Below are 26,369 nucleotides of genomic sequence, written 5' to 3' on the forward strand. Positions count from 1 at the left end.
TTAATGAATTGCAGCGGGCAAACAAACATCAGAGCGCAAGGGTCAGGCAAGAGCAGGGGATGGGGCAGCAGCAGTTTGCACAGATTCTATTTTGGTTTCATCAGCATTGCCCGTGACCCAGGCTGAGAGGGATGTTAAAAAGTTCCTGATCTCTCAGAGCTCCTTTTGCAGAACAGCAAAACAGCAGCAGTTCAGGCCAGCCTAGGCAATTTGGATGAGCCATCTGTTCCTGTAGCAGATGCCCACAGCTCCATGCCTCCCTGCTTAAAGGGAAGCCAGTCCATAGCCCAGCTGCCCCTTCCCAGATCCCCCTACATATGGAAAGTTGGGGGAAAGCTTCCCAGCATGGTGCCCAAGCAGGGGACTGTGCAGCAACATGAGGGAAGCAGCATGAAACCAGCACAGGGAAAAAGCTCCAGTGTGAGGGACACAGCTCAGGCAGGAATGCAGCTCCCAGGTTGGGAGTGGGGGAGGCTGCACAGACCTCTCAAAAGCATGGAGCAAAGCTAAGGGAGCCTAAGGCTCTCAGCTACAGACACTGATAATGCAGAGATGGGGCTGGACACCTGCAGCAGAGGAGCAGAAGGGCATCCTATTGCCCTCAGTAAAAGCACAGGGTGCCACCAGCACCAGGAGAGATGCCGGGAGCCCAGAAGTCAGTCCTGCCCTCCCCAGACTATCCTGGGGCCAAGTGGCTGGCTAGGGACAGCCTGGCAGGGCACAGGCTGGCTCCCCATTCCACTGTCCTCTGCCACACTGCAGGTTTCCTATTGCCTGCCTCCTCCACGTGCTGGCAGGATATACCCTGTGCCTCATATGAGCAGCTGGAAACCCACTTCTGGCAGGGAGAGCAGCAGACACTAAGCGCCAGAGTTGGGTTTCACAAAGCCCCTCTGCCAACCCTGCTCACGGCCCATGGAACAGCTGTGGCTCATCCCAGCCTCTGGAAACCAGCACGGCTGGGCAGGAGCGCAGCTGATGGCTCAGGAGTCTGTCCCCCCCCCCCTCCTACCTGGTACATTAGGACATAGTGCCCGTTCAGACTGAACCCACCCCCTCCAGGCTAGTTCTCCCAGCCCCCCCTTCTCCCAGTGAGCAAAGCCAAAAGCAGTGAGGTGCAGGAAGAATGAGGAGCAGGAGAGTAAAGAAGGGCAGAGCGTGGGGAAAAGCCTCTGTGACCTGATCCGGAATGGCGCTGAAGTCCCCGCAGGTGATGAGCGGGCAGCAGTAGCTGCGGAGCAGCGGCGGGCCAGCCCTCCCCGACCAAGTCCTAGTTTGGCGAGCGAGTGCTCCACTGCTCCCTCCGCCTCCTCCCCGCTCTGCAAACCCTGACAGTGCTCATTAAAATAACCAGCTGCACTTCCTCTGCACACAGCCCCAGTCAGGCTCACCCCCGGTGAAGGACACACAAAAAAAAGAGGCCCAGGAAGAAAAGGGATCCCCGGCACCCAGCTGCTTGTCCCCTCAGATCCAAAACCCTGGTTTGCCCCTGTAGAACATGCAGTGCTGTGTGAGTGTGGGAGCAGAGGGATCCGCTCTGGCACAGGCACTTGGAGGTGACACCCCAAGGTGATGTTTCACAACCAAACCCTTTCTGCAAACATGGCATGCAACAGTTTCCCCCGAAGCCATTCCTTCCCATCCCCTTAGGACATCCTTTGTGCAGCCCCAGGACCTGGCAGGAGCCTGTTCCCTCCCCATGCTGTGGCAAGGGCTGTGCCATGGCCAAATTGCTCCGAGATGCCCACAAGGAAGGAGCCCCAGATCCCAAAGCAGCAAGTGCTGGTGACCAGTTAGGGTGAGTCACGGCAGCCCTGCAGCTGGGACCTCCTCATCCCTTCACACTCTGCCTCCTCCCGGCTGCTTACTCCCTGCATACATGTCATGGCTAAAATTAGAGCCGGAGCTCTTTCTGCGCGCGGGCGTGCGAGCCTGCGTGTGCTTGGACCGTACCCAGCGCTCTTCAGGGACCGGGGAGAGAAGACAGTAAAACGACAATAACAAAATGTCAACAGAGATCGCTGCCAGAGCGGCAAAGGCAGGCAGGGCCAGCCGTCCTCCCGCGGCTGTGCTGCCGATGGGTATCACAGGAAACCATTAATCAGAGGAGAGCCAGGCCTGAGGGTTCCGCCGCAGCTCTGTCACGCAGGTGGAGCACAAGGTCTTTGCAAAGCGGTGGGAGAGTTCACATTAACAAATGTCAGCACTGCTGCCGGATTGTTTTTAGCCCTGCTCTCGTGCTGCTGGCAGCTGGAGTCACCCGGGCAGGCAGCAGGAAGTGTCTGCTCGCTGAGAAAAGCTCTGCTCTCTCCCTGCTCATATCCAGCAGCTCCTGGTACCAGGCTGCTTCCTTCCTCCTCTCTCCCCAGGGCCAGACTCCAACTCTGCCCTGACCCCACAGTGGCAGCAGGCAGAGGGACAGCTGCCCCCTAGCAGGTACCTCTGCCTCAGCTGACCCAGTAGGTGTGCAGGCTGCAACCAAAGCCCCTGGAGCAGAGTCCTGAGATGTCCCTGCTGAGATCTGCCTGCTGGGGCTTGACAGAGTGTTTTCCCACTGCATTTACCACAGAGGAAACCAAGATCATTATGCAACTAGCTGTCCATCTTGCTGTCAACAAGCACTGAGCTGCCCACAGCCCTAAGCCCAGCTTTCCATGGAGGAAATGCACCCAAACTCCAAAGCAAGCAGCAGCCATGGCCAGGCCCTTCAAGAAAGGAGCAGGGCCAGGAACTGGGGAAGGCTCAGCACTTTGAGAAGCCAGGACCCTGCACTGAGCCTGGGGCAGGAAAGCATCTACTGTCCCCATCTCATTAGCCTTCACTACAGCCCCATGACTAAGCTCCAACTCATGGGCCCAAAAGGCATTTGTTGGTTTAACTGTGACCCTGTTGCTGATATCTAGTCCCATCTGTGGCATCAGTTTCACCATGGAGCAGTATTACTCAGCCTTTTTCTCCCTGTTCCATGTACAGATTCAAGTAACTCAGCAATCTAAACCCATCACTTTTTGGTTTTGCAAAAGGTCAGCTTGTCCCTGTTACAAAAGGTAGGACAGGAAGAGAAGTTGATTTTTTCCTCCACCCTTTTTGCTGTGATTGCCTTCCGCATGTCTGCCCTCACATGTTTCCTTTCCTCCTCTCTCCCTCAGCCCCAAATCCCCTTGCCACTTGCCTCACACCCTCTAATGGGCATTTGTACAGCAGAGGATACCCTGGGCGAAACAGCACTGCTGGGGCAGAGTGAACAGCCTTTGGGATGTGGGCTGGCACCTTGCAGGCTGCTAAGTGCAGGGCCACCTTGCTCTGCTCACCCTGTTTCATTGTTCCCAGCAATCCTCAGCACCAGCCTTTCTGCTTCAGAAAGCATGGGCTGCACAACAGGCGCTCCCACCCATGAGCCACGAGGGCCATGAAGAGCTCCTGCCATGAAGGCCCAGCTGCTAGTCACTGCTCTGCCACCTTTGTCTGCCTAATCTGCACTCGGTGCTCCCCTTGCAGAAGAGAGGACAAAAAATGCAGCAATGGCCCATAAGCAAGGAAACCGGGCCTGCAGAAGGGCCGTTTCACAGTACTCAGACCAAGCAAGCACTAGGAAAGGAGCGTTAAGAGCTCTTCCCTCTGTAGTAGCCTTCCTTTTGTGCGCACCATAGAAGAGCAACCATGCCCTCTTGTGTTCAATCCACAGTGCTTTGGGCCTCTCCAAACCCCATTATCACCAGTGTGCGGGAGCAAAGCGGCCATATGGTGCCGCTACCGAATCTCCACCTGCAGGAGTGCAGTGCTGCTGTGCCTAAGGGCTGGGAGAGCTGGACATCTTGTGATCAGAGGCAGCATGCTGGGCAACACACAGGAAGCTCAGAAGCCAGGAAATGGCAAACAAACCATTAGCAGGCCAATATGTCACAGGCCACAGGGGCACAGGAAGCAGGGAAACCTATCCCATCCCCTCACCTCCCTGCAAACACTCATGATCCCCCACCATGGTTAGTTTCAGTGCTGGCCCCCACATAACAACCACATGGCAGCAGTCACAGTTACCTCCCAGGCCTGGTTTCCCACCCCAGCTAGCATGCTCAACCCACTGAACTTCAGGCTGTTTGGCCACCCAGATAAGCCAACCTCAGGTCATTCAAGCGCTCAGCTACACAGGGCCTAGTGCTATAGCCCTCATGCCCACGACAGCCAGGAGATGGAGGAAGAAACCCTCAGCATGCCTCCACTGGACCACCACCAGGATGGGGCTGTCACATTAGCAGAAGGAAGTCCGGCAGCGAGCTGCCCTCAGGTACAAGGTTAGTGACACACGCAGCAGGCAGCAGCCTGGCTTTCGGTGGCCTTGGTTAGCGCAGGAACAGGAGGGTGACGTGGGGTGAGACGTGGGTGGGAGGGAGGAGAGCTCTCTCTCTGCAGCAGTTGCTGGAACTGCACAGCCTGCGCAAGCCAATAAAAATGCCACGTACTTATACACGGCTGGCCGGTGCCTTATCCTCCGGGATCCCCATCGGCTGGGCTGGCTGCCAAGGAGACAAGGGAGGACACCTTTGTGGGGCAGGTGGAGTCTGGGGACACAAAGAGAGTGGTCAGCACGCCCTCCCATCCATGCCTCCAGCCACCCGGCGCACTGCTGCCCTGGCAATGTCCCTCCTCCCTGCACGCTCTCCCCATGGCCTTGGTGCCGAGGTGGCAGCACCCGTATCACCTCCCCAGCTGCCAGCTGTGGGGTCTCACAGGCATACCTGGGGGAGGGTGCAGTACCCTGCTGGGAAGGAGAGGCCTTGTCCAGCATCATGATCCCACTGCTGGGACACAAACCCAGCCCAGGCCAGTCACGTCAACCCTAGGGCCAAAACAAACACCACAAGAGCCACTCACAGCCTCCTGCCAGAGAGCTGCTGTGGGCAGCGGGACAGCCAGAGCCCAGGCACTCCCAGCACCCACACTCACTACTTGAGCTTCTGGTACCCCCAAACCCTGAGGGCTGAGGAAGCACAGCTAGGGGACCAGGGCCACATCTAAAGCAGGAGGCGGCTGTGCCTCCCTCCTCCTCCTCCTGCCCTGCACCAGCCAGGCTCCTGGCAGCCTTCACCCCAGCTGCCAGCCCTGGGCAAGGATTTGAATTTCAAATAAATTATGAAGGCACTTGACAGACCTCAAATGAAGGAGCATTGTTTAAGCAGGGCAGGGCAGGGTGGCCTGCCTGCCCCAAACCAGTGTGCAGGCACCAAGCCCTGCTGGTGGGCACAAGAGGAGTAGTGAGCAGCACTGGCAAGGAGTGGGGGGGTAGGACTTTCTTCAGACCCTGTGCCACGGGACGGGTCCCTCTCCTGTGTGCAGCAGCAGGAAGGCACACAGGGCCTTGCCAGCAGATCCGCTGCTTAATCCCGCCATCTGCCAGCCTCCATCGGGAGCAAAATCCCCGCAGAAAACAACCCCGCCACATTTGAGCGTGCCCCACACGATGTTCCCTTGCACAGTGACCTCAGGTCTGTGCAGTAAGAGGCTTAGTGCTGAATCCTGGCCAGGGCAGGATGGCGAGGCAGGATGGCGAGGCAGGACGAGATACAGATAATCTGATGGAGAGGGAACTTTCACATGGAGGGGCTGCATGTGACTACCCTCCGGCCCCAGGTCCTGTCTGTGAAGCCAGATCAGACCCCAGTAAGGTTAAGGTGCTCCTGCCCCGTGGTTTCCGATCCTCTCCATGCTGCTGGGGAGCGTAGCCTCCACACCTGGCTGCCAACGGCAACTGAGAGATGGGCCACATTGGCAACCACGTTTCCTGTGGGAGACAAACTGTGCTAAAATGAGGGGAAAACCCTTTGTAACGAGCCTTTTTGTTAGCTTCTCTGACTTCCTGGGACAGAAAACCAGTGGGGCCATGTGACTTTCTGCAAAGCCACAGCGTATTTTGGAGCCTGAGAGTGCTCTTGCCCCACAGAGATGAGCTGCAGCCAGCCTCACCCAGAAAGCATGATCTGCCTGCGGGCAGGGCTGAGCAGGAGGCCCAGGCTGTCTAGAATGCTGGGGACCAGAGGAGGTCCTCTGGGTTAGCAGGACACACTTGTCACAGTGTCACAAGTGTCTTGTCACACTTGTCACACTTGTCATACTTATCACAGTGTGACAAGTAGGACAGAGCTCAGAATTCATTACAAATCAGCCCTCTCACGCACCAAACCCCCACACTGTGGGCAGGAGGAGAACACTGCTGGATGCAACACGTGTGTCTGACATGGAGCGGGGGACACCATCGCCTCTGCCTGCCTGGTGCAGCCTTGTCACATGTGCTGGTGCAGTTTCACCACCTACTTAACGTCCTGATGCAGAGGAGGGAAAAGCATTCACAGCTCCCAGAGAGACTGCAGCTGCTGCCATGCCCGCAAGTTTCAAAAGAAACACGAGGAAAGGGGACTGTGCTTTTGCAACACAGGAAAGCCGGACTGAGGAAAGTTCCCGGGCTCAAGATCACCAAAACAGAGGCACTTATTCCTCCAGAGCCAGGTGCCAGCTCCAGAACTAGCATGACAGGTTTTGGTATTTCCACACCCTGTCCATGACCCCAAGCAGGCCCTGCATCTAAGCCCTACATCCAGAAGGCTCTGGCAAAAGCACCTCACCTCCTACCAGCCCCCCAGGCTCTCCTGAGAAGGATGGTTTGTGGTCCCAAGGAATCTGAGCCCTAAATCTGCTTCTGAGCTCACTACTCAGTTATGCGAGCAAGCAAGCGTGTGGCTGAGAGCAACTCTCACGCTTCAGCTCACGGAGTCACCTGGGAAAAAGAAGCCAGAGATGCAAGGAGAGCAGAGTTGGAAGTTATCCTCAGAGGCTCTGCCAAGTCTTCAGAGAGACTGTCTGCTCCCTGGGCATGGCAGCACGATGACAGAAAGAAATCCCACGCCGCAGGCCCATCTGCCTGCCAGGGCTCAGGATGCATTTCTAAGAGCATCTCCGCTTGCCCAGAACCTGGTCTTGCCCTATGAGCACCTGCTGTTCCCACAGCCCAGCAGGACCCAAGCAACCCTCTTGGGGGGTCCTTCCCTCTTCCATAAATTTCATCATCAGGAATAGAGAAGATCGCTGTTCTTTGTCTAAGCCCTTTGCTGAGGTGACACATCTCTGGAAAGGACGCTCCAGCTATGAATCAGATGAGAAGTTCTGCCCCGTTCTCCAGCTCTACTCTCCATTAGGCAGCTGGCGCACACCCTGACGTCAGAGAGGAGAGGGAGAAGAGTCAGGAAGGATAGAGCTGTGAGGATCCAGTCTCTGCCAGCAATGCAGCAATGCATCCTGCAGACACAGGTGGCTTCAGCTGGAGCAGCTGGGGCTCTCAAGGGGCTGCTAGCCAGATCTAGCCCTCCGTCTGCCCTCTGCCACCTGCAAGTGGAGCAGAGCATGAGGCTGGCAGAGCTGAGAGCAAGAGGTTTGCCAGCCAGATCCAAATCTGCGTGTGTGGAGGAGGAGGAGGCATCCTCTCGATTGCTCAACAGTGAGCTGGCAGCAAGGTGCTTTGTGAAAAAGCCTGTCCCGAGGTAAGCTTTGCTTGGGCTCTGACAGTGGGCTGATTTTACAGCTCAAGATCTTCACTGCTGCCACAGTTGCCTGCTTTGCCCTTGAAGCGTCTGGAATTTGCCCCATAGCACAGCCTACATACCACCCTTGTGTGAGGGCAAAGCAGGTCCTCAGCCCTGTGTCCAGCTCTTGGGTTTGGGCCAGTTGGGCAAAGGAATGACAAGTTCACAGTGGTGCCAGCATGGTGCTCAGGGGAAGGCTGGGCAGCAGCCAGTGCTCCCACAGGTGCTTCTCCCCTGGCTCTCACATGTCATCAGCATCGAGCAGAAAGACGAGCGTCGTCCCAGAGAGGTGTAGGCGGGCGCTCAGCTCTGTTTCTTGAGTGCCGTTTACCCGCATGCTGTGCCACCCACAGACCTTCCCAGGGCAACGACACACAGCCCCCAGGCTGAGTGCAGGCCCATCAGGGCTTTCAGCCACCATCGCACGCTCCCAGGCTGTGCTGGCATGGCCTTGCCACATCAGACCCACCATCACATTTGAGTACCCAGTGGAGCGGATGTCGTAAAGACTCTGAGACCCACTAGGAGACACATCAGCAGCTCTCCGCTCTGGCAATGGGAACTGCAGGAGGAGAGCTGTGTCCCCAGCACGGTACTTCCTTCCCAGCTGGAAGGGGTAAACCATGCTGTTCACCTACACCACAAGAAACAGGGCACCTAGGAAGGAAATTTAATCCCAACCACCTACTATCTGATTGGCTCCAATCTCTTTATCAGCCCAATTAGAAGAATTACCCATCTGTGGCCCGGATGCACATATTGTGCACTTGTCTCTGTCAGTGCTGGAGCCAATTACTTCACCCTCCTTTAAGGCAATTATCAGATACAGAAATAAGTCTGCTTGCAAAACACAGCAGGCTAATGTGCTGCAAGCAGAACTTGGGGTCTCATCTCCAATTGTTTAAAACCCCCTCAGGATTCACCTGCAGTGAGATGTCCATGATGCACTGGGTGCCAACCTGGGGACAGACAGGTACCATGGGGGTCCAACAAGACAAGCAGTGTCCAGTATTGGTGCAGTCTCCTGTTTCTTGAGTCTGCCACTCATTGGGCTGCACACAGCAAGCTGTGCCTTCTGCTGTTGTGGCCTGAGCAAGCAGCACTCTTGACAGAATGTGCAGGCAGGGCTGAGTGGCATGTGCCCGGCTTAGGAAATCCCTCCTTGCAGCTGGGGCTCCCCAGAGCAAGGCTTCATCTCCCAGTGCAAAGTTTCTTCTCCACTTACTTTGGCCAAATACACTGGCTAAACTCCAAAATTCAAGGGGGTGCAAACTTCTTCAGCAGTCACTGTTAAAAAGCATTTTGGGGATAGGGACTGACTGTACTTCTCCAAAACAAAGGAGAATAAGCACTTAACCCTGCAATTCTTTCTAGTGAACTGGAACTCGGAGCTACGTTCTGCTCCTCTGTTCAGGTGGGCACAAATTCAGCAGCTCTCAGCAGCCCACAGCCAATCCTCCTCCACATCTTCAGCATGCTCTCTCCACTCAGAGGTGTGTGTGGGGACTTCTCCATCCCTATGTCCCTTAAAAATCTATTCTTATACCCCTACAACTTTTCACAGCTCTGAGAGATGGATTTGTCACCCAGGCAGAACCACATCCCTGTCAGAAGCAGCAGAGGAAGAAAAGCATCCAAACACCAAACAGTGTGAAGGGCATCTCAAGCCATGCTGCAACACGTGCTGCACGGGGCCAGGTCTGCATTTCCTGCACTGCATGCACCTGCACTGCACAAACCCTCTGCACAAGAAGAAAATGCTTTAAAATGCTTTCTTTAAGCTCTGCCATGCTCTGCAATAATGGCTTACACAAGGAAGCAGGACCCTCCAGGAGCCAGAAACACCCACTAATATGAGGGAAAGGACAGAGACTGTAAGAAGCTCTGCACGGCCACTGCCGCCAGCTGTGAAACCAGAGCAGAAGAGAGCAGCTCTTGCACTGGGTGGAGCGACCTTGTAAGCCCTTCACTCCCAGCTCCTGTATGACTTCGCAGGGCGTGCTGTGGGGGCTGAAAGTGGGGCCCTTCCCCTCTATTTAGCACTAGTGAAACCACACTGAGAGCGCTGTATACTGCTTCATCCCCCCGTACAAGAAGGATGCTTACAAGCTCATGGTCAGCAGAGTGACATCAGGAAGGATGAGGCAGTTTGGGCGAGACAGTCCCCCCAGAAATCCCTTTCAGAACTGATCTATCCTAATTTTTACGTATCTCTGGATGGTGTAGACATCTCTTGGCTTACATGGGTTGAGCATCCCAAAAATCAAGCGAATGCCATGATTCTGGAGGACATTCAGTAAGGGTAAGACAGCAAGCCCAAAGTGTGGTCCCGGGGCTCTCTGGGAGCAGCGCAGAGCTTCCACAGCTCCAGTGCTGACAGCCTGCTGAAATTGCAGCTGAAGCGCGAGGTGTGAGCATGGGGATGGGGACATGCGGTGCTGGGCACGTGGAAACAAACCTCCAGACATGGGACTCTGACTTCTATGGGGAGAAGGCTGTGGTCAACGAGGCAGTGATAGCCAGCTTCCCGTTATCCATGCCAATAGTTCAAAAGGAGGAGAACACAATCTCATCTTCTCTATCAGCACGCCACGTCCCTTTGGCACCTCATCTCAGCTGATTGCATGTTTTATGTAAGTGGGGTCAACATCCTCTCCAGTGCCCGGTGCCAGCACTGCGGGTCGAAGCCGGGGCTGACAGCCAGTGGGCCGGGGGAGACTGCCTGGCAGCTTCCCGTCCTCTAGGAGAGCACCGTGTCGGATGCTCCAGGCGGCTCGACGGACGTCCCGCGGCACGGCACCATGCCACAGGCACACGACGGGCTAGAAAAAGCTGGACCGACGGCGAACAGACCCGGCAGAGGGCCCTGCGGTGGGCAGCGCGGCTCCGCCGCTCCGATCGCGGACACGCGGGGCAGGCGCTGCCCGCAGTCCCCCCGCACCGCGCAGGCCACGGGACGCGGCGGGAGAAGCGCGGAGCCGCGTCCCGGCCGCTGCTCACCTGCGCCCGAAGAGCCTGAGGCCGGTGAAGCGCTTGTTGCTGTGCCGGCGGCTCGGCGGCGGCGGCCCCCTCTCGGGATCGGCTCCGCCCGACGGCCCGGAGGCGGCGGCGGCGGAGGAAGAGGAGGAGGAGGAGGAAGACGAGGGCGAGCCGCCGGGCGGCGGAGGCTCCGTCGCCTCCATGGCCGGGCTGGGGGCTCGACGCCGCCGCTACCGGCTCGCCGCCCCGCGCTTCGGCTCCATGCGAGGGGAGGGACCGAGGGGGACGGGCAGGAGGCGGTGCGGGCGCCCGCCCCTCCGAGCCCGGCGGCCGGGCAGGAAGTGCGGCCGCGCACCGGCGGGCCCGGAGGCCGAACCGGCCCGATAGCGCCTCCTGCCGCCGCCCGGGCGCCGCGCGCCCGGCACCTGCTGCCCCGAGCCCTGCTCGCGTTCGCGGGCTCACGGACTGCCGCCCTGGGACAGGGCTGCTGTCACCACCGGGGACTGCAGCGAGGGGACGGAGACCCAGCCTCGGTGTCACCTAGCCCTGGTGTCACCAACCTCCAGCGTCACCAGCTCCCAGTGTCACCGAGCCTCGGTGTCACCGAGTCCCAGTGTCACCAAGTTCCAGTGTTACCAAGTCCCAAACTTACTTAGTCCCAGTGTCACTGAATGTGGGTGCCCCAGCCAGGCCCTAGCGGCCATGGCCCTGTGCTGAGGGCTCAGGAAGCCGAGTGTCAGCCCCGCTGCCGCCCCCGCGCTCAGGAAGAGCCTCGGCGACAGCAGTGGGGCCTCCCTCGTCCTCCCATTGTTCGCCCTGGCACTGGTGCTGCGCCTCACAGCCCGGCTGCGTCACTGCCGCTCTGCAGCTCCTCAGAGCGGTGGGAACGTAGCAGCCTTCTTTGCATGGCAAATGAGCCAGGCACGAGCGTCACCTTGCAAAGGGTGCAGGTCCACCCCCGCCCCTGGCCCTGGGGGCAGCCACACACACGGTGCCCGTGTGCCCCTGAAGTCGGTGCCCTGATGGGTGCAGATGGGGGCTTCCAGCTGCCGGCCCAGGGGGAATCTTATGTGCCCCTCAGCAGTGCGACCCTCCAGCATCCCAAATGGTGAGGCCATGCACACCCAGGGGCACCGGGATAGATGAGGTAACTGCGGGTGAGGAGCTAGGAAAGCACAGGAAACTTTGGAGGAGCCTTCCCCCCACCCCGCAGTGCAGCGGGGGCCACCGGCACTCAGCCCCAGCGCAGCGCAGCACCCATCCCAGCGGTACCTCACAACTGCAGTCCCTACGGGGCTCTGGGGGACATCCCATGAGCGGTGCCGCCACATCTGCCGCAGCACAGGCGGGTGCTGCTCAGCCAGCCTGGGGCTTATGCTCGCTCTTCCTCCACCGGCAGCCGCTTTCCGGAGTCATCCCGAGGGCAGGGCCTGGCAGGACTCTGCGGCCGGTGGTGGTGGCGTGGGCCCTGCTTTGTTTGCACCCTCCACCTGGTTCCTCTCTCCGCACTTCCTGGAAGTGCGAGGGCGGCTGTCACTGCGGCCAGCGCCACCACGCTCTTCCTCTCACAGCCTGTGGCCTGAGCCAGCTCTCCTCACGTGGCCTGGGCTGGCTATCAGGTCACAGTGTGCTTGTCCCCTGCTGGGCTCTGTGGAGGGCCCTGGGGAAGCACCTGAGTGAAGCACCTGAGCACTGGGAGGTGATGGCCTTGTTGCCACTGTGTGCACAAGGGCAGCTCAGTGTGCCGTACTCTGCTGTGGGCATTTCTCTGTCAAGTTTCACACCCTGCCCCGCAGCACCCAGCCCAGTGTCCCTCCCCATGCCACACGCTCCCAAGTCTCATGCCATCCCAGAGTTCTCAGAAAGGCCCAGCAAGCAAGTCCTTCTCTTTATGTGAAACTGCAGGGGTTCTACACAAAGTCCAAAGGGTTATCCACTTGCCCTCTCCCACCAAGGCCACCTGCCTGGTCGAGCTACCCAAGCCAAACATGCTGCCAACCACCTCCTCCAAGCTGTGTGGGGACACAGAGACAGATGTCTGTGCTGGCAGAGCAGGCTCAGCGCGGTGGGGATGGATGGCAATTCAATGATGCTGCTCGGCACTGTCTGGCTAATGCAATTAGTGGGGCGGCAGGTGGGAGCCAGGCTGGCTGCCCTACTGCTGCTCCCCTAGCTCAGCTGAGGCTCTCCCCCAGCTCCTGCGCTGCCCAGCTGGGATGGGAGAGCTGCACCCCTCTGCCCCTGGGGCACGCAGAGATCCCCATTCCTGGTGTCCCAGTGCAGTGGCTGGAACAAGCCCACCCTCCTCTCCCCTCTGCTCTGCTGTGGTGACCCAGCATGTCCTCCTTTGCTATTTCCACAACAAAGCCCCTCTGCTCCACTCTGGGTTATATTTAGCTCAGCACGGAACAGCGCGTGAGATGCTCAGCTCATCCTACCCACTGCCTGCATCCTATCTGTCACCCGGGGACTATGCCGAGCATAGTGGTATCTCAGGTAAGGGGCTCGGGAGCCGCTCTTCTGACTACTACTGTGTCCTTGCCAGGCGCTGCCGCCCCGTGGGGGTGGCCGGAACAGAACTGCGAGTGCAGGAGGGGAGGTCCGGCTCCCAGCATATCCTTTGTCATGCATGCGAACCCTGAGCAACAAGCACTCCTGCAGTGTGGTTTCCTCTCTCGGTGAACACCCCTGCAGGCTGCGCTACCGGGAGTGGCTGTGGTAACAGAAGGTCACTGCTGCAAGTCTCAGTCCAAAAGCAGGCAAGAAAGCACCCAAGATGTGCGAATGCCCCATGCTAGTGCCCAGCTCAAGGGTGCTGCTGGGAATCATCCCGGCCCAAAGATACCCAGCAGCACTGGTGCTTTGCCATTGCTCTGCACACTGCTCCTGCCCTGCTGTGGCACACTGGAGCAGGAGCTAATGTGACATGAGGCACACTCCTTGGCTGAGCAGTGAGGGCAGAGGCACAAAGGCCCAGCACTTGCTCAGGGTCTGCTGTGGTGCAGGGTAGCAGAGGCCCTCCTAGCACTGTGGGGGCAACTCCCTGCAGGGAAAGTGTCCCAGAATCTGTAGAGCTGCTGCCCAAGCCAGCATCATTAATAAGCTTGGCATGGAACTGCTACTCAAAGCCCTAAATATAACCTGAGCACTGAGATCTATCCGCCCGCCCAAGGCGCCTCCATACACAACGGCAGCTATTTATGGAAAGAGCTTTATTTCCATAGGCTTCATATCATTTCTGCTCATTTCAAAGCCTTTATATAGCGGCTCCTGCCACCTTCCCCTCCTGATGACTAATGAGTCCCAGCAGGAGTGGGCTGCTCGGAAGCAGGAGCACCACGGCCTCCACCTCCGTGTGACATTGAGGACTCTGGTGATTGGCAACCAGACCATGGAAGAGGGCCTCCAAACTCTGAACTGGGGCTCGGGAAATGCCTCTGTGGGGACAGAGGGTTCTATGGGACTCATTGCCAGATCCGCCCAGCTCCTGCGCACACATGGAGCAGAGAGCAGGATGTGAACATTCCCCTGTGATATCAGACAGCTCTGGAGAGAATTCAGGCTGATCAAATTAGGCTGCAATATGCTCCCTTCCTCCCCGGTGAAGGCTGGGTAATTGCAGCTGGCTAATCCGCTCAACATCTGAAGAAAGACAGCTAAGGGAAGAAAAGCCTGCTCTGCTCCCGCACTTGGTGTAGCTATCCCTCATCTCAGTGGTGGTGGAGGCAGCCCTCTGCTTTACAGCCCCTAGGCCAGGCTGTGCCAGGAGCACTTCCACGGCCCCAGCTTGTAGCCAGGTGCTAAATCAGGTGGGACACTGCCACCCAGCCCCTGCTTGTCACCCACTGCAAGAGTAATGAATGCTCGGAATGAGTCAGCCCAGGGCCCTCCTGCTCTGCAGGCACTAATTCGGTTTCCCATTAGTTCCCATTACCGCAGGATTAGAGAGCAATTTGGTCCTAGTTTGCTTCATTGCCCTCACAAAGGGGGAGAAGAGCCACTGCATGCATGGGCACTGAGCCGGGAGGTGAGCGAGTGTGCCCCAAAGTGTAGGTAATCTTCCCCGGGACAGAGCTGCACACCACGGCCTCAAATCCCTACAGCTGGCACTCCAAGTGCTGCAGGACACACTGTTATGCGGTGGTTTGCTGGGCTCCATGACACCAGCAGAGGAGCCCAGAGCCGGAACAGATGTTTCTGTTGCAGCAGCCAGCCCCAGAGGCTTTCCAGCCTCAGCTCCTTACCTCAGCATCACCGTTACTTCTCCCTGCTGGGAGCTCCCTGTTTATCTACTCAAGGACAGAGCTGTGGAAAAGAGTACAGAGATGAGCAGCACCCAGCTCTGGGAATGGAGTTTGGGCGTGAACCCCATGACAACCCTGACAGATGAAAGAGTCATCTGTTACACCCAGCCCAGGCCCCGCAGCACCCCTGCGCACAGCCCGGGGCTCCTACCTGTAGGACACCTGCTTCCTGATGGCCAAGTGCAGGAACTGCTCTTCCATCTCCACCGCTGTCGCCGCCCCTCTCACCTTGTCCCACACTGGCTCTGCACCACAGAGGCCCGAACTTTGCTTTCGCCCAGCACTCTTCAGGTCTGTAGATCCTGGGATGATTCCCGTGGCTCCCAGGGCTCCCTCGCTGTCCCCGTTGCCTGCAGTGAGCTCTCTCCAGCTGGACCCCTCGGCCATGTGGAGTGAGGTGCTGATCCCGGCTGGGTCGCACTCTGCTTGGCTGCCTGTGGGCCTTAGGAAGATGTTGGAAGGGCTCTGCTCCTCGGGGAGCACAGTCACACGGAAAGCAGTGCAGCGGCAGCCCAACTTTCTGCAGTGCTGTCTGTCGGCCTCTCAGCACCAGTTTGCAGGGCTCAGCCACCGCGGCTCAGCCTCTGTCTGCCTCCGCTGCCCTGACACGGCGGAGAGGAGGAACAGCAGACGGAGAGCAGACGTCAGTGCTGCTACTCGGAGGAGCAGGAAAAGAGGGCTGAAGAGAAAGCGTGTCGGGGCCAAGGAAGGAGCCTGAAGTGCCGGGGCCCGGCACGTCTCCTACCGACCCCCACCACAGCAGCACAGGCAGGCAGGCAGGTGCCTGTGCACCGATCCTGCAGCAGCACTCAAAAGACAAAGCAGAAAGCGAGCGTGAGCGTGTGCGTGGGGAGGGGGGCTGCGGGGAGCGCAGTGTCACCTTAGAGACACTTGAAACTGTCACTTAACCCTTTGGAGGCCGGGAGGCAGAGGAGCGTGGAGGCATCCCCAGCCGTGGTCTCTCACAGCCGAGGCTGCTTGCCCTAAGCAGTTGTGTGCAACAGGCACCCCAAAACCTGCACAGCAGCCCCAGCAGAGCAAAGGACCTTCAGCTCTGGGTCCCTGTTTCATGGGGTGAGATCTGCCTGGGGCAGGGCTCCCCAGCTTTGAGCACGGATACCCAGCAGAAGAACTGCATCATCTGTGTGTGCTGGGCTAGGGCTGTGCTCGGTAGCCCCGGTCCCAGCCATGTCAGCTGGGCTGAGGGATCCTGCAGAGCTCCTGCATGTGCCTGGCACCCTTGCTTTTGATTTGCTCTGCCCCAGATTTATCACATGCTGAGCCTCAACCTGCTGTGCATGGGGAAATGGGTGTTGAGGGTCTGTAGCAGCTGCCTCCCAGCCAGAGGACCTGTGTGCCTCCCAGACCCATGGTGCAGTCAATCCTCTGCCCCAGCTGCTCTCTTGTGCAGTCGTGACTTGCGGGGAGCCCATTCCCTCCTGCAGCGTGACTCACCCCCTCCAGCCTCCACAAGGGCTTTGTTCCCCTCTGCAGCTGCTAGATGGGGGCTGGCCTTCCCACAGGAACCTGTGTGAGTTTGGTGCCTCCTGCTTGCAGGTTGAGTGGCCCCTGCATGGATCATAGCAAGGTGCAGAGAGCTCTGCACCTCTGATGGGCAATTTCATCAGGCACAAGGCAGAGAGCTCCGGCAGGTAAGAAAACCCACATGGAACAAGGTGCCAGCTCTGACATGATTAAAGGACGCTCAGCCTGAGGCTGTGAGAAGGCTTGATCACCCTGTTCCCCCCAAAGGCACCCAAAGCTCCTTGCCAAGGAGCAGGAACAAAGTCTGCATATTTCACAATGGATCTGTACAAGAAGTACAGTCAGATACAGCCCCAAGCAGTGACACCCAGAAGGAACAAAGTGCACCTGGAAAGTGGGGATGTTCTACCAAGAGCTCCAATAGCATATGTCCTATTGTAAGGCATCAGTGTTCCCATGAATCGCTAGTGGCCTGCTCTGCAGTGGTGAGCTGCAAAGGCAATTGTGGTTTTTTTCCGAGTTGGCCTGGTAACAGAGAATGGCTGGGAATAACTAATCTCTGCAAAATGAAGACTGTGTTCCATCAGTACTCTTTTGTGCAGGGCTTGTATGTATCAGCAATACATGGGCTCATCAGCAACATGATCCCAGATGGGAAAGAACCTGACTTGGCATGGCAGAAGGGGGCTGTGGATATCTGGAGCGCACTGAGTGTAACTGAGCAAGGCTGAAGGTGACTTCAAAGAAGGTGCCTTCTCACTTTGCTAATTCCCTCATTCTGCTTTAATTACTTGCTGTAGTCAAACTGGGAGGTGTGATTAGCTGGCTGCATTTTGGGAGCCACAGCAAGGATCAGAAGATCCTAATGTGCCTATTTTGAGCAGCTCAGAATGCTATCCAGCAAACTGCAGAATAGAGAGGATTAGATGAAAGGAGATTTGATGGAAGGAGTTCTGCTTTCCCCAACTGTGTCAGTGTTAAAAGGGTCAATGCTGGAGAAATCGTCCTCTTAGGAGCTTTGTTCAAGCTTCTCCAAAGTCCAGATAACTCCTGCCTGGACCATTTGTGGTCATTTCAATGTCCAAATCCTAACAAACCCACCAGGAGCTCTCTAGAATAAAACTTAATCTCCTACACCCCTGTTGCCATGAGTTTCACACCAGTTTTCACAGATGTAAATGTACTATCAGAGGTGCAGATCAACAGGCCATCAGGTACCAAGTTACTGACCTAAAACATGCAAGATTGCTTCTAGCCCAAACACTGAGTGTGAGCTCCCAGCACTGACCCAATTCCACATGCAGACAACAAATGGGACATCTGGTGAGCATGAGATCAGAAGCTGTGACAACCATGCTGGAATGAAGGGATCCGTCAACCCAGGATTGATGCTGCATCTTTTTATTTTATTTTTATTTTGCTTGTCTAAGCAAATGCAGAGCAAGTGATAGAAGAAAGAGAAAAGATGGCTTGAAAAAAAAACCACAAGTAAACAAGACAAAACGAAACAAAAAACAGGAGGGAAGAGGCTACTGGAGTATAAGGAGAAAGTGAGCTGCTAACAAGAAAGGAGTTCATAGGTGCTAAGCCCGCACTAATTCTTAATAAAATACAATACTGAAAATAGGATCTGAGAGTTTCCAAAATACAATATCTTAAGGGATCGGCAATAATACAAAATAAGGTTCATTATGTACAAACGAGTTCTGCTCTTGGTCTCTGTACAACGGTGGGAGTGGGAGGCATGGGGACACGCACAGTGGAGGTGCTGGGGTGGAGGAGGGTGTGCTTGGACCCGGCAGTGGTTCTCTGTGCTGGGGTAGAGGCAGAGGATCGGGAGCACTCTGGTATCTGGTGATCCTGTGTGAATCTTGAGAAGAGCTGTGCTGAAGGCCTTCTTCCTCCTCACCCCACTGGCCAAGCATGTGTGGTTGCAGCTAGTTGTGTCCAAATTTGTGCTAAGCGGCTTCTGAGGCAAAAGCAGTTTTCAAAAGAGGGCATAGAGAGAGAGATGTGAGGGCCATTCTCTCAGTTCTTCCAGTTCTTGAGCAGGGGGCAAGACTGGTGGAGAAGTTGGGGCAGCATGGTCTGAGTGCAGGGCACTTAAAGCAAAACAAGCTTCAAGGTTGTCTGCTGTGAGATCTAGCGGAGCACACAGAGACTCCCATATGCAATCTGCTGCGTCCCAGATCTCAGAAATTCAAGTCCCACATTGTCCTTCTAGCAAAGGACAGCTGAGGGTACAGAGGGAGGAGACATCTGGGCCTTTCAGCAGGGAAAGGGAGGAAAAAGGGTGAGAAGTGGATGACTGGATGCTAAAGAGAAAGGAACACGTTTGAGATGAAGTCATTTCAGCACTGTAGCAGAAATGCTAAGTCACGGCTTGAACCAGTGATTGAGCACCTGGTGGGAAGGCAGGGCCAGCCCAGGGGAGCTCAGCTGCGTGCAATTCACCTGAGTGCCTGAAAGGGGTGGAGCCAGGATCCACCCCTTCCCAGACCTCATTTAAGGATTGGCAGTGGAGGTGAGGGTATCTTGACAGAGATTCCTGACTATGGGAGGCTTTCTGAAGGTAGGCTGTGTAGGTTGTTTTGTTGTGTGTTTTTTTGTTGTTTGTTTGTTTTTTTTTTTCCTCCTCCCACTTCATTTCTGTAGCTACAGCTGCTGCATTTGGGTTTGTCCTCATTTGCTGTAGCCAAAGACTTTGCTATCCTATGCTGTGGTAGTTTCCATTGCATTATAGTGTTACAAGCACTAAACTTGGAAAGTCTGGCCTGATGGTGGTATGGGAAGAGGCTGCTATCTTTGGTGCCAGCACTTAGCCTGGAGGAGATCTAATTGGCCAGAGTCCTTGATGACTCTGGCCAATTCAAATGTGCTACCTTTTTCCTGGCAGAAGTAACAGTCTCCAGAGATGCCAGCATGTTCACAACACTACTGGGCACCAGCAGTGAAATCAGGATATGAAGGGGTTTATGGCTCTATGGCAGCCCTTCTATAGGTTGCAGGGTTCTTTTTCCTTTGTGATTCTTAGGAAGATCTCATTTGGCATGAGGCAGAATTGGGGATGGAGAGCTGTGATAGGGTCATGAAAGTGGATTTCTCTCATTCCCTCTCAAAGCAGGAGATGTGTAGAATAGGAAGTGGGAAAACATTGATCTGATTAGTACCACACTGTAGGGCCCAAGCTGGGAACCAAAAGGAAAAAAAAAAACACCTCTGCCAAAGCAAAGGTGCTGGGGATGGAGAGAATTGGGCTGTGGGGAAAAACTTCTCCCTGTTTTAGAGTTCTGGTTGCCCAGAAGCTGCCAGTTAACTTTCATGGTGGTTTATCTTGATCTGGGATCTGTCTCCCCCACTCCGTTTGTGTGCAGATCTTTGCAGATAGTTGGTGTGGAAGTTATGTAGGCACATCCATTAAGAGAAAACTAGAGTAAGGAAGAGCTAGGTTTTCTCTTGATGGAGGCGGAAGGAGAGGAAGGAATGAGCTCAAACTTTCCAGAGTCAACTCTCCAGTCCCAGCATCACCCACTTCAAAGACCCTTAAGCAGAGCAGTAAAACTCTCTCTTTCATGTGCATCTGATGTAGCTGAGGGGTACACGCCCAGGGACAGCCCCCATGGAGGCTTTGGGGAGTGAGCTGAACAGTTTGAGGGCCTACTCTTGACCTCCCTCCATTCCATGGTGAGCCCACACCCATAGGGTAGTGCTCATTCAAGCAGGAGATAAGGCCAGGAGAAGAAGGTGTCTCAGGACTTCGTCAGACGTTTATTACTGGTTCTGGCAGTCCTGTGACTCCTCTCAAAGGAATCAGTACCAAAGGGGGTCATGGGAATGGGAATGAGCTGAACTCAAGGCCAGGTTAGGAGTGTCTGAATGCAGTGTCCTCTCCCACCAAGTCCCCTCAGTTGGTCAGTGAGGAGGGAATCCTGCGATCAGACAGGTGAGGCCTTGAGGTCCAGCAGCTGCTACAAGTATTCAGCTGTCTCACTGGAGCTTGTTTCCCTGGGGAGGAAAAAAAAAAAACACAACAAAACACAAAGGCATCAGTGAAGGCTTTTTGCAGTTTCCTAGGCAAATTCACTTCTCTGCCCAGCTGTTATGCTCTAACCAGGATGGAGGTCTTCCCTGGGCCACTGAATGAAGAGCAAACCTGGGACCACCTGCATCATCCCACTCTGCTCTTGTTTAGAGCAGTGGGATATTGCTGCAGAGTTCCAAGTTTTTGCTCTTGAAAACAAACTTGGTCTTATGCTCTCTGCCAGCATTGGCCTCCTGCAGCTGCTCGTCTAATTGCCTGCTGCAGGGAGTTTGGTTGTTCTAAGCTTGCAGTGAAGGGGACATATTTGCTTGTCCCTCCCAGATATCATACTGTGGTTTGGAGCTCAGACTGTGGTCCCCACCTACTTACCTCTCATGAAATTGCTCTTTGAGGTGGGTTAGAGTTGGGTCAGTTTGGTTCTGGTCAGGATTCTCCAGATGGGATTTGCTCATATATTTGGCTGTCTCATGTGTCATCGCCAGATGAGGCCTTGGCTCGTCAGACTGCCCTTTTTCAACCTCCCACCCCTCAGGATGGTCCATGGTTAGGAAGGAGCTATAGCTCTCTTCTAAGGAACCAGCACCCTCATCATAGAACAAGAGGCTCCGTGACTGAACTGGAAACAAAGAGAGCATAGGTTAATAATTTGGTTAAGGTCTCTCACAAAGGGTCATAGTGTTGGTTAGCACATGCTCATCCAGCTATGGCCTTGTCCTGCTCTGAAAAATACCCCATTCCTGTGAGCTTTATGAGGCAAATGCTACCCAGGACACACCACCTCTCCAGAAGGCGATCTGACCTGTGCCTTTTTCCTCATATTGCAGCCTTTCCTATTTGGGAGAATGACTACATGAAAACAAACAAAGGCCCAAACAACGTGCTGCTATCATACCACTGACAGGCCAGGAATCCCACCAAGCAACATCCAACGAGGTAGGCTCTGGAGGGTCAATGCTACTACCCCTGAAACAGATGTGGCAGGAGAGAAGTTGGAAATAGTTTGATAGGATTAAAGGGAGGTACCACGTTAGACTCACTCTTACTAGTTGTATAAATGTCTGGCGCTGGTGTTGCTTTCACTGTCTGTGATGCTGTAGAGAACTCTGGGAGACAGGGCATCAGGGATCCCAGGATGAGAACGAAGCAGAGCACCAGCACCTAGTGAGGAGATATCAACAGGCAGTCAGTGCCACTAACAACAATGAGACCCCCTCTCAGCACACAGGCACATCTGTGTGAGAGCATGTATTCAGGCTCTCCCCCAGGGATGGAAGGACTTGCTCTGCTAATCTCTACTGGAAATCTAAGAAGGGGCGCTCAAAGCTTCCCTGTGTTGCTCTTTTTCTTTTATAGTTCCATGGTGAGAACTTGCCTGTCCAGTTGGTGAGAGATGCTCACAGCTAGGGAACAATTTGGGAAGGAAGGATGCACAAGGGAAGAGATGATGTCTGCCTTGCTCACAGGGAATCTGGCCATTAGCACAATAGGAGCTGCAGTGGGCTGCAAGTAAACAAGCTCATTGGGAGACATCTATAAGATACCACAGCAGATTACAAAGGGAAGTAAATTACTCTCCAGACTAGGACAGAAGTGGTAGCAGAACTGCAGCAGCCCAACTTCTGATGACATGGGCAGAGTCCAAGGAAAGAGATCAACTTATGCTTGGCATGCACATATTCTGGGCCACGTGTCTTCTGGCTGTGGGCAGAATAGTCAGAGCTACTGGACAGCAATGAAAGGAGAGAGGCAGATGAAATCCTGGAAATTCCCCTCTGGTAGTTTTGCACTTGTCTGTAAGTTCTGTCTTGGTGGAAAGGGACTCCATTTAATTAAGGGAGCTAACAGTACAAAGCAAATGGGAAGTTATAAAGAGCCAAATCCTTTTTACCTGAATTCCAATATGAATATTACCAGAACACTGTGGATACCCACATTAATATATCACCCACAGGGTAGTATATTCATAGCTGCCTCCAGTGTAGTGATCAGTGTAGTGATCAGAGCAAATCTAAAGAGGCAGTGCATCTGCTGATGACTTCTACAGCATGTATACAAATCAGCTAAGTGTCTCCCATGGGAATACATGTTGGGACAGTTGGCAATCTCTTGACTACTTTTTGGAATAGCCAAGTATTTTGAAATAGCCATGTCTAAGTAACACACAGAAGCTAGTATTTCAAGCTAATATGGACCACCAGTGGATTCCAGAATATGCAGAAGATCAAATGATAGCACAGGGATACCATACTATGTAAAGGGAAGTTTAGTTTTCCAGACTTTCCATGACTGATTTTGAAGTAATGAAACCAGTTATGGACAACATAGTCACTAGACACATCATATTGGGAATGCAAGGCATTTAGACTCCTAATTCCACAAAAACAAGGCTTTTTTTTTTTAAAAACCCTCTGAATACATGTTGCTTGGATTTATCACAGCCTACCATACAGTATTCATAAAAGAGAGCTAGACTCTGTTTCTCTTCTAAAATAAAACAGGATTTATGTCAGGGAGAGAGCAGTATACTCAACAGCTTGCTTTAACAAGGCGTTCAGATGAGGCTTTGCAAAACAGTGTTGTTTTAGTCTTTTGTTTCAGTTTAACTCTGTTTTCTGATTCAGTTCTAATTCGAGTTCTAAAATATTTCATAACAGTAACTCTTGGTTTGAGTCTCAGTATCATTCATGTCCCTGATTTTTGAATACCTCCTCATTCTGACATCTTAAAAGTGAGGAAAAATAGTCTAGAGGAAACTACTACAAAATCAGTTGGAAAGGTGGATGAAAAATTTGTTTTAAAAAGTGTCTTCAGAAGTAGTTGACAAATAGTTCATTGTTAAGCTGGGAGAATGTAGAAGATGGAGTATCTGTGGCTCTGGCAAGATACATTTTAGAGCTTAACTTGTATGTCAGTCAGTATCAAATCTACAGGTGGGAGAGACCATGAGCAGATTGGCTTTTGGTCAGCATTCAGATTTGGAGCAATCTTGACTACTGGGGAGAAATGTTTGAAGAGAACAGCAGGGAGATGCATGCAGACAAACACTGAGATCAGCAAGGTGGTAGGAGTGATTAGCAGAAGAAACAGCACCAAGTGAGCAGGCAGCTGTTCTGCAGAAGCAGGTCTGGGACTGAAGATGATGCACAAGGTGGGTGTATCACTTTGTGAAGGGCAAATCTCAGCTTCAGTGGATGAACAGGCTTCCTGAATGGCTTGTTGATTCTGTATAGGTCTTCAGGTGAACACTGTACCCAGTTTTGGACTCCTTTATTCCAAAAAAAAAAAAGGGGACAATTGGAAAAGGCCTGGAAGAGGTTTGTGAGTATAAGCAGTGATCCAGTAACTCAGCCTATGAGGGAAGATAAAAGAAACTGGTGATTTAGCAGAGTGGACTGAAGGAAGCGACTTAAATAACAGCTTTCAAACATGTGAAACACAGCTGCAAAAAAATGTAAATTGATCTTGTTTATTTACAGTGTGCCCACTGTAAGTTGCAATAAACTTAAGTTATTGCAAGGAAGATTTAGATGAGATATCCAAAAGCTTTAACTGGGAAAGATAAAATGCTGTAATATTTTGCCTAGGGGAGCTGAGGGCTGCTCACTGCTGGAGCCTTCAGGAATTAGCTAGAAAAATATCCAGCAGGAAAGGCACAGAGTGAGAAGAGAAGGGTCTTCTGCTGCATGCCCATGCTGCAAGGCATGATTATTCTACATATCTGTCTTGATAAGGAGTGCTCTATTTGGAGACGAAATGGAAGATGGGAACTAGGAGGCTGATGAGAGGAATTGGCCAAAGATAGAAAAGCAAATTACAAATTCTTGAAATGCTTCAAAGCTCAGAAGCCTGAGAGAGTTGGTGTGTGGGCTGCGATACTGTGGAATGAAGGGAGCAGTTAAGAGAGATAAGACATTGCTGGGAAGCTAAATTAGGTATTTTATCAGTTTTTATGGCACTGGGGATGTCTGGAAGGCGCTTCTCCTGGACTTGCTCATTTCAGGTAGTAGCAATGAAGAATTGCTGGAGCCAATGGTGCTCTGATGAGCTGTTGCATTAAGGAGCAATGAGTCACTGGGTCCTGTGGGGTCACACCCAAAAATGTGGAAAGAACTTGGGAATGAAACAACAAAGCAGTGAACAGAAAAGAAAATCTGTCAGTAAAATCTGATCTGACATGGAGGCGGCGAAGAGTAGCAAAAGTTTTGAGCAGATTTTGAAAGGAGAAACTGAAAGAAGGGAGGGGGAACTTCTCAGGAAACAGTATGCTGAGAAAATTGGGCAAACACCTCTTCATCTGTATGATTGTTAATGGTATAGAAGTGATAACCACATACAGATAATTTGATAACTGATAGATTCATCACAAGCAATCATGACAATCCTGCAAAGATATCACAGGGTTGGAGGCTGTATTTTTATCGTGGATCAGAGTGCTCTTCTCTGGCCAAAAAAAAAAAAAAAGGATGAAAAATAAGCATTTGACTCACTTAGGCCACACATTGGCATGTCATACAGCACCACAGTGAAGTCAAGATTGCTTAACTATGATCCCTCACTATGAGAAATGAAAGGCAAATGGACTATCAAAACCAACAGATGAACCCAAATAATTTTGGTTAGCTAACATGCAAATTAGAAAGATTCTAGCTGGATTTAACAATGTCTGATGTACAGGCATAGCAAGAGCAGATGTCATTTCTTGCGGATAGGTAGAAGGTAATGCCCACTGGTAGGCATGCTGAAGAAATTTGTCCACCCTGCTGAGTTAGATGTTAAGTATTACAGACTCAGCAAAAAGAAGTCTATCCATTATGATAGGAGCTTATTGAAGACTTTTTTTAAATGAATGTCCAATAGCTAATGAAGAGCAAACAAAGTACTGTTTGGCACAAAATAATAAGATAGTGAAAACACAGGAATTATTCTCATACTGTTGCATAAAGAACTGACACTACTGACATGTATATGACATGGTCCAGTTCTGGTACTGTTAACACATGAGGAGAAAGCAAGTATACTGGCAACAGTGTTAGACAGTATGAAAGAGGGCAGGAACAGAGATTGATGGAGCTGTCTGGGGAAGCATGGTGAAATGGAATGATGGAAATGACACTCATACCATTAGGCAGGTCCCGGTCTGTGTGGAGGCCATTTTGTAAGGTCTGGAGACTTTCCCTGCTACCAGAGCCTGCAGCTTCTGTAACTGCTGAAGCAGAGTCCTGGAACAGGAAACAACCCAAATCAGAATTTGATAAAGAGGCAACAGCTAGTGAATGATGGAAAGCTTTCACTACCCCCTTCATAATTTACCCTGATTCTTGTAAAAACAAACTTCTCCTCACTGCTATAGTTTGCCCAAGTTATTCAACCAGACAGGCTAGAGAAGCACAAAACAAAAAAAAGGTTTGAGATATGAAATGTTGCAGGAACTGTGGGAGGAATGCCCCAAGGCGCTATTAGGTCGAAGAACTCTGCTCATGGGTAGATCCAACACAGTTTTCACTGCAACTGCCCTCAGTTATAAACATCCCATTCAGTCAGGGCTTCAGCCAGTCATCTCTCAAAGCCTTGTGGAGCTGGGCTACCATCAAGCTCTGGTTTGGAGGCTGAATGTTGTAGCCTTTTCAGACCTTGAGAAGAGCCTGCCTTTTCCCATTTCACTCAGAGAAATGTGCTCTGTAGCTCAACCTGTGTCCTGAACCATATGGTGGAGAGGGAAACAAGCAGTTTTGATTCCCCCTCCAGCTTCTTCAGTTTTGGCAAACTCTGCAGAGGGATGTGGGCAAAGCCCAAATGTAGTGTTCAATGATTAATTCATTCTCTGGCTGCTCCAATAGGAACATGTATTGAGGTCTCTCTGCCCTGTTTAACTGAATGCAGGCATCAGCACATAAACGCAGAACAGTGGTAGGTGTAGTATGAAGAGCCACCAAAATCTTCACTGGGCTGATGAAGAAATCTTAGGAGCCCAACTGCAGAGCACACAGT

At 53.3% G+C, this 26,369-nt stretch overlaps 2 protein-coding genes across 6 annotated transcripts in view; both read right to left on the minus strand.

Moving 5' to 3' along the window:
• Positions 1 to 10,916, minus strand: part of DGKZ (diacylglycerol kinase zeta) — a 37,523-nt gene extending 26,607 nt beyond the window's left edge. The window contains exons 1-2 of one of the 3 annotated variants that reach the window (XM_085224732.1): positions 10,572 to 10,916; positions 4,461 to 4,559 (exon numbers count right to left, since the gene is read on the minus strand). In XM_085224732.1, the coding sequence (XP_085080858.1) occupies positions 4,461 to 4,559; positions 10,572 to 10,753 (281 nt within the window). In that variant the 5' untranslated portion in view covers positions 10,754 to 10,916. Of the gene's footprint in view, positions 1 to 1,179; positions 1,340 to 4,460; positions 4,560 to 10,571 lie in introns of those variants that run through there. The other 2 variants (XM_085224733.1, XM_085224731.1) reach the window with 2 other exon arrangements.
• Positions 10,917 to 17,724: 6,808 nt separating this feature from the next.
• Positions 17,725 to 26,369, minus strand: part of CREB3L1 (cAMP responsive element binding protein 3 like 1) — a 43,241-nt gene continuing 34,596 nt past the window's right edge. For 2 of the 3 annotated variants that reach the window (XM_085224735.1, XM_085224734.1), the window contains exons 9-12: positions 25,501 to 25,600; positions 21,419 to 21,539; positions 20,751 to 20,997; positions 17,725 to 20,344 (exon numbers count right to left, since the gene is read on the minus strand). In XM_085224735.1, the coding sequence (XP_085080861.1) occupies positions 20,308 to 20,344; positions 20,751 to 20,997; positions 21,419 to 21,539; positions 25,501 to 25,600 (505 nt within the window). In that variant the 3' untranslated portion in view covers positions 17,725 to 20,307. The remainder of the gene's footprint in view (positions 20,345 to 20,750; positions 20,998 to 21,418; positions 21,540 to 25,500; positions 25,601 to 26,369) is intronic. The other variant, XM_085224736.1, reaches the window with a different exon arrangement.

Source organism: Meleagris gallopavo, chromosome 5 (genome assembly GCF_905368555.1).
Source record: "Meleagris gallopavo chromosome 5, MGAL_WU_HG_1.1, whole genome shotgun sequence".
In the NCBI taxonomy this organism is placed as follows: Eukaryota; Metazoa; Chordata; class Aves; order Galliformes; family Phasianidae; genus Meleagris; species Meleagris gallopavo.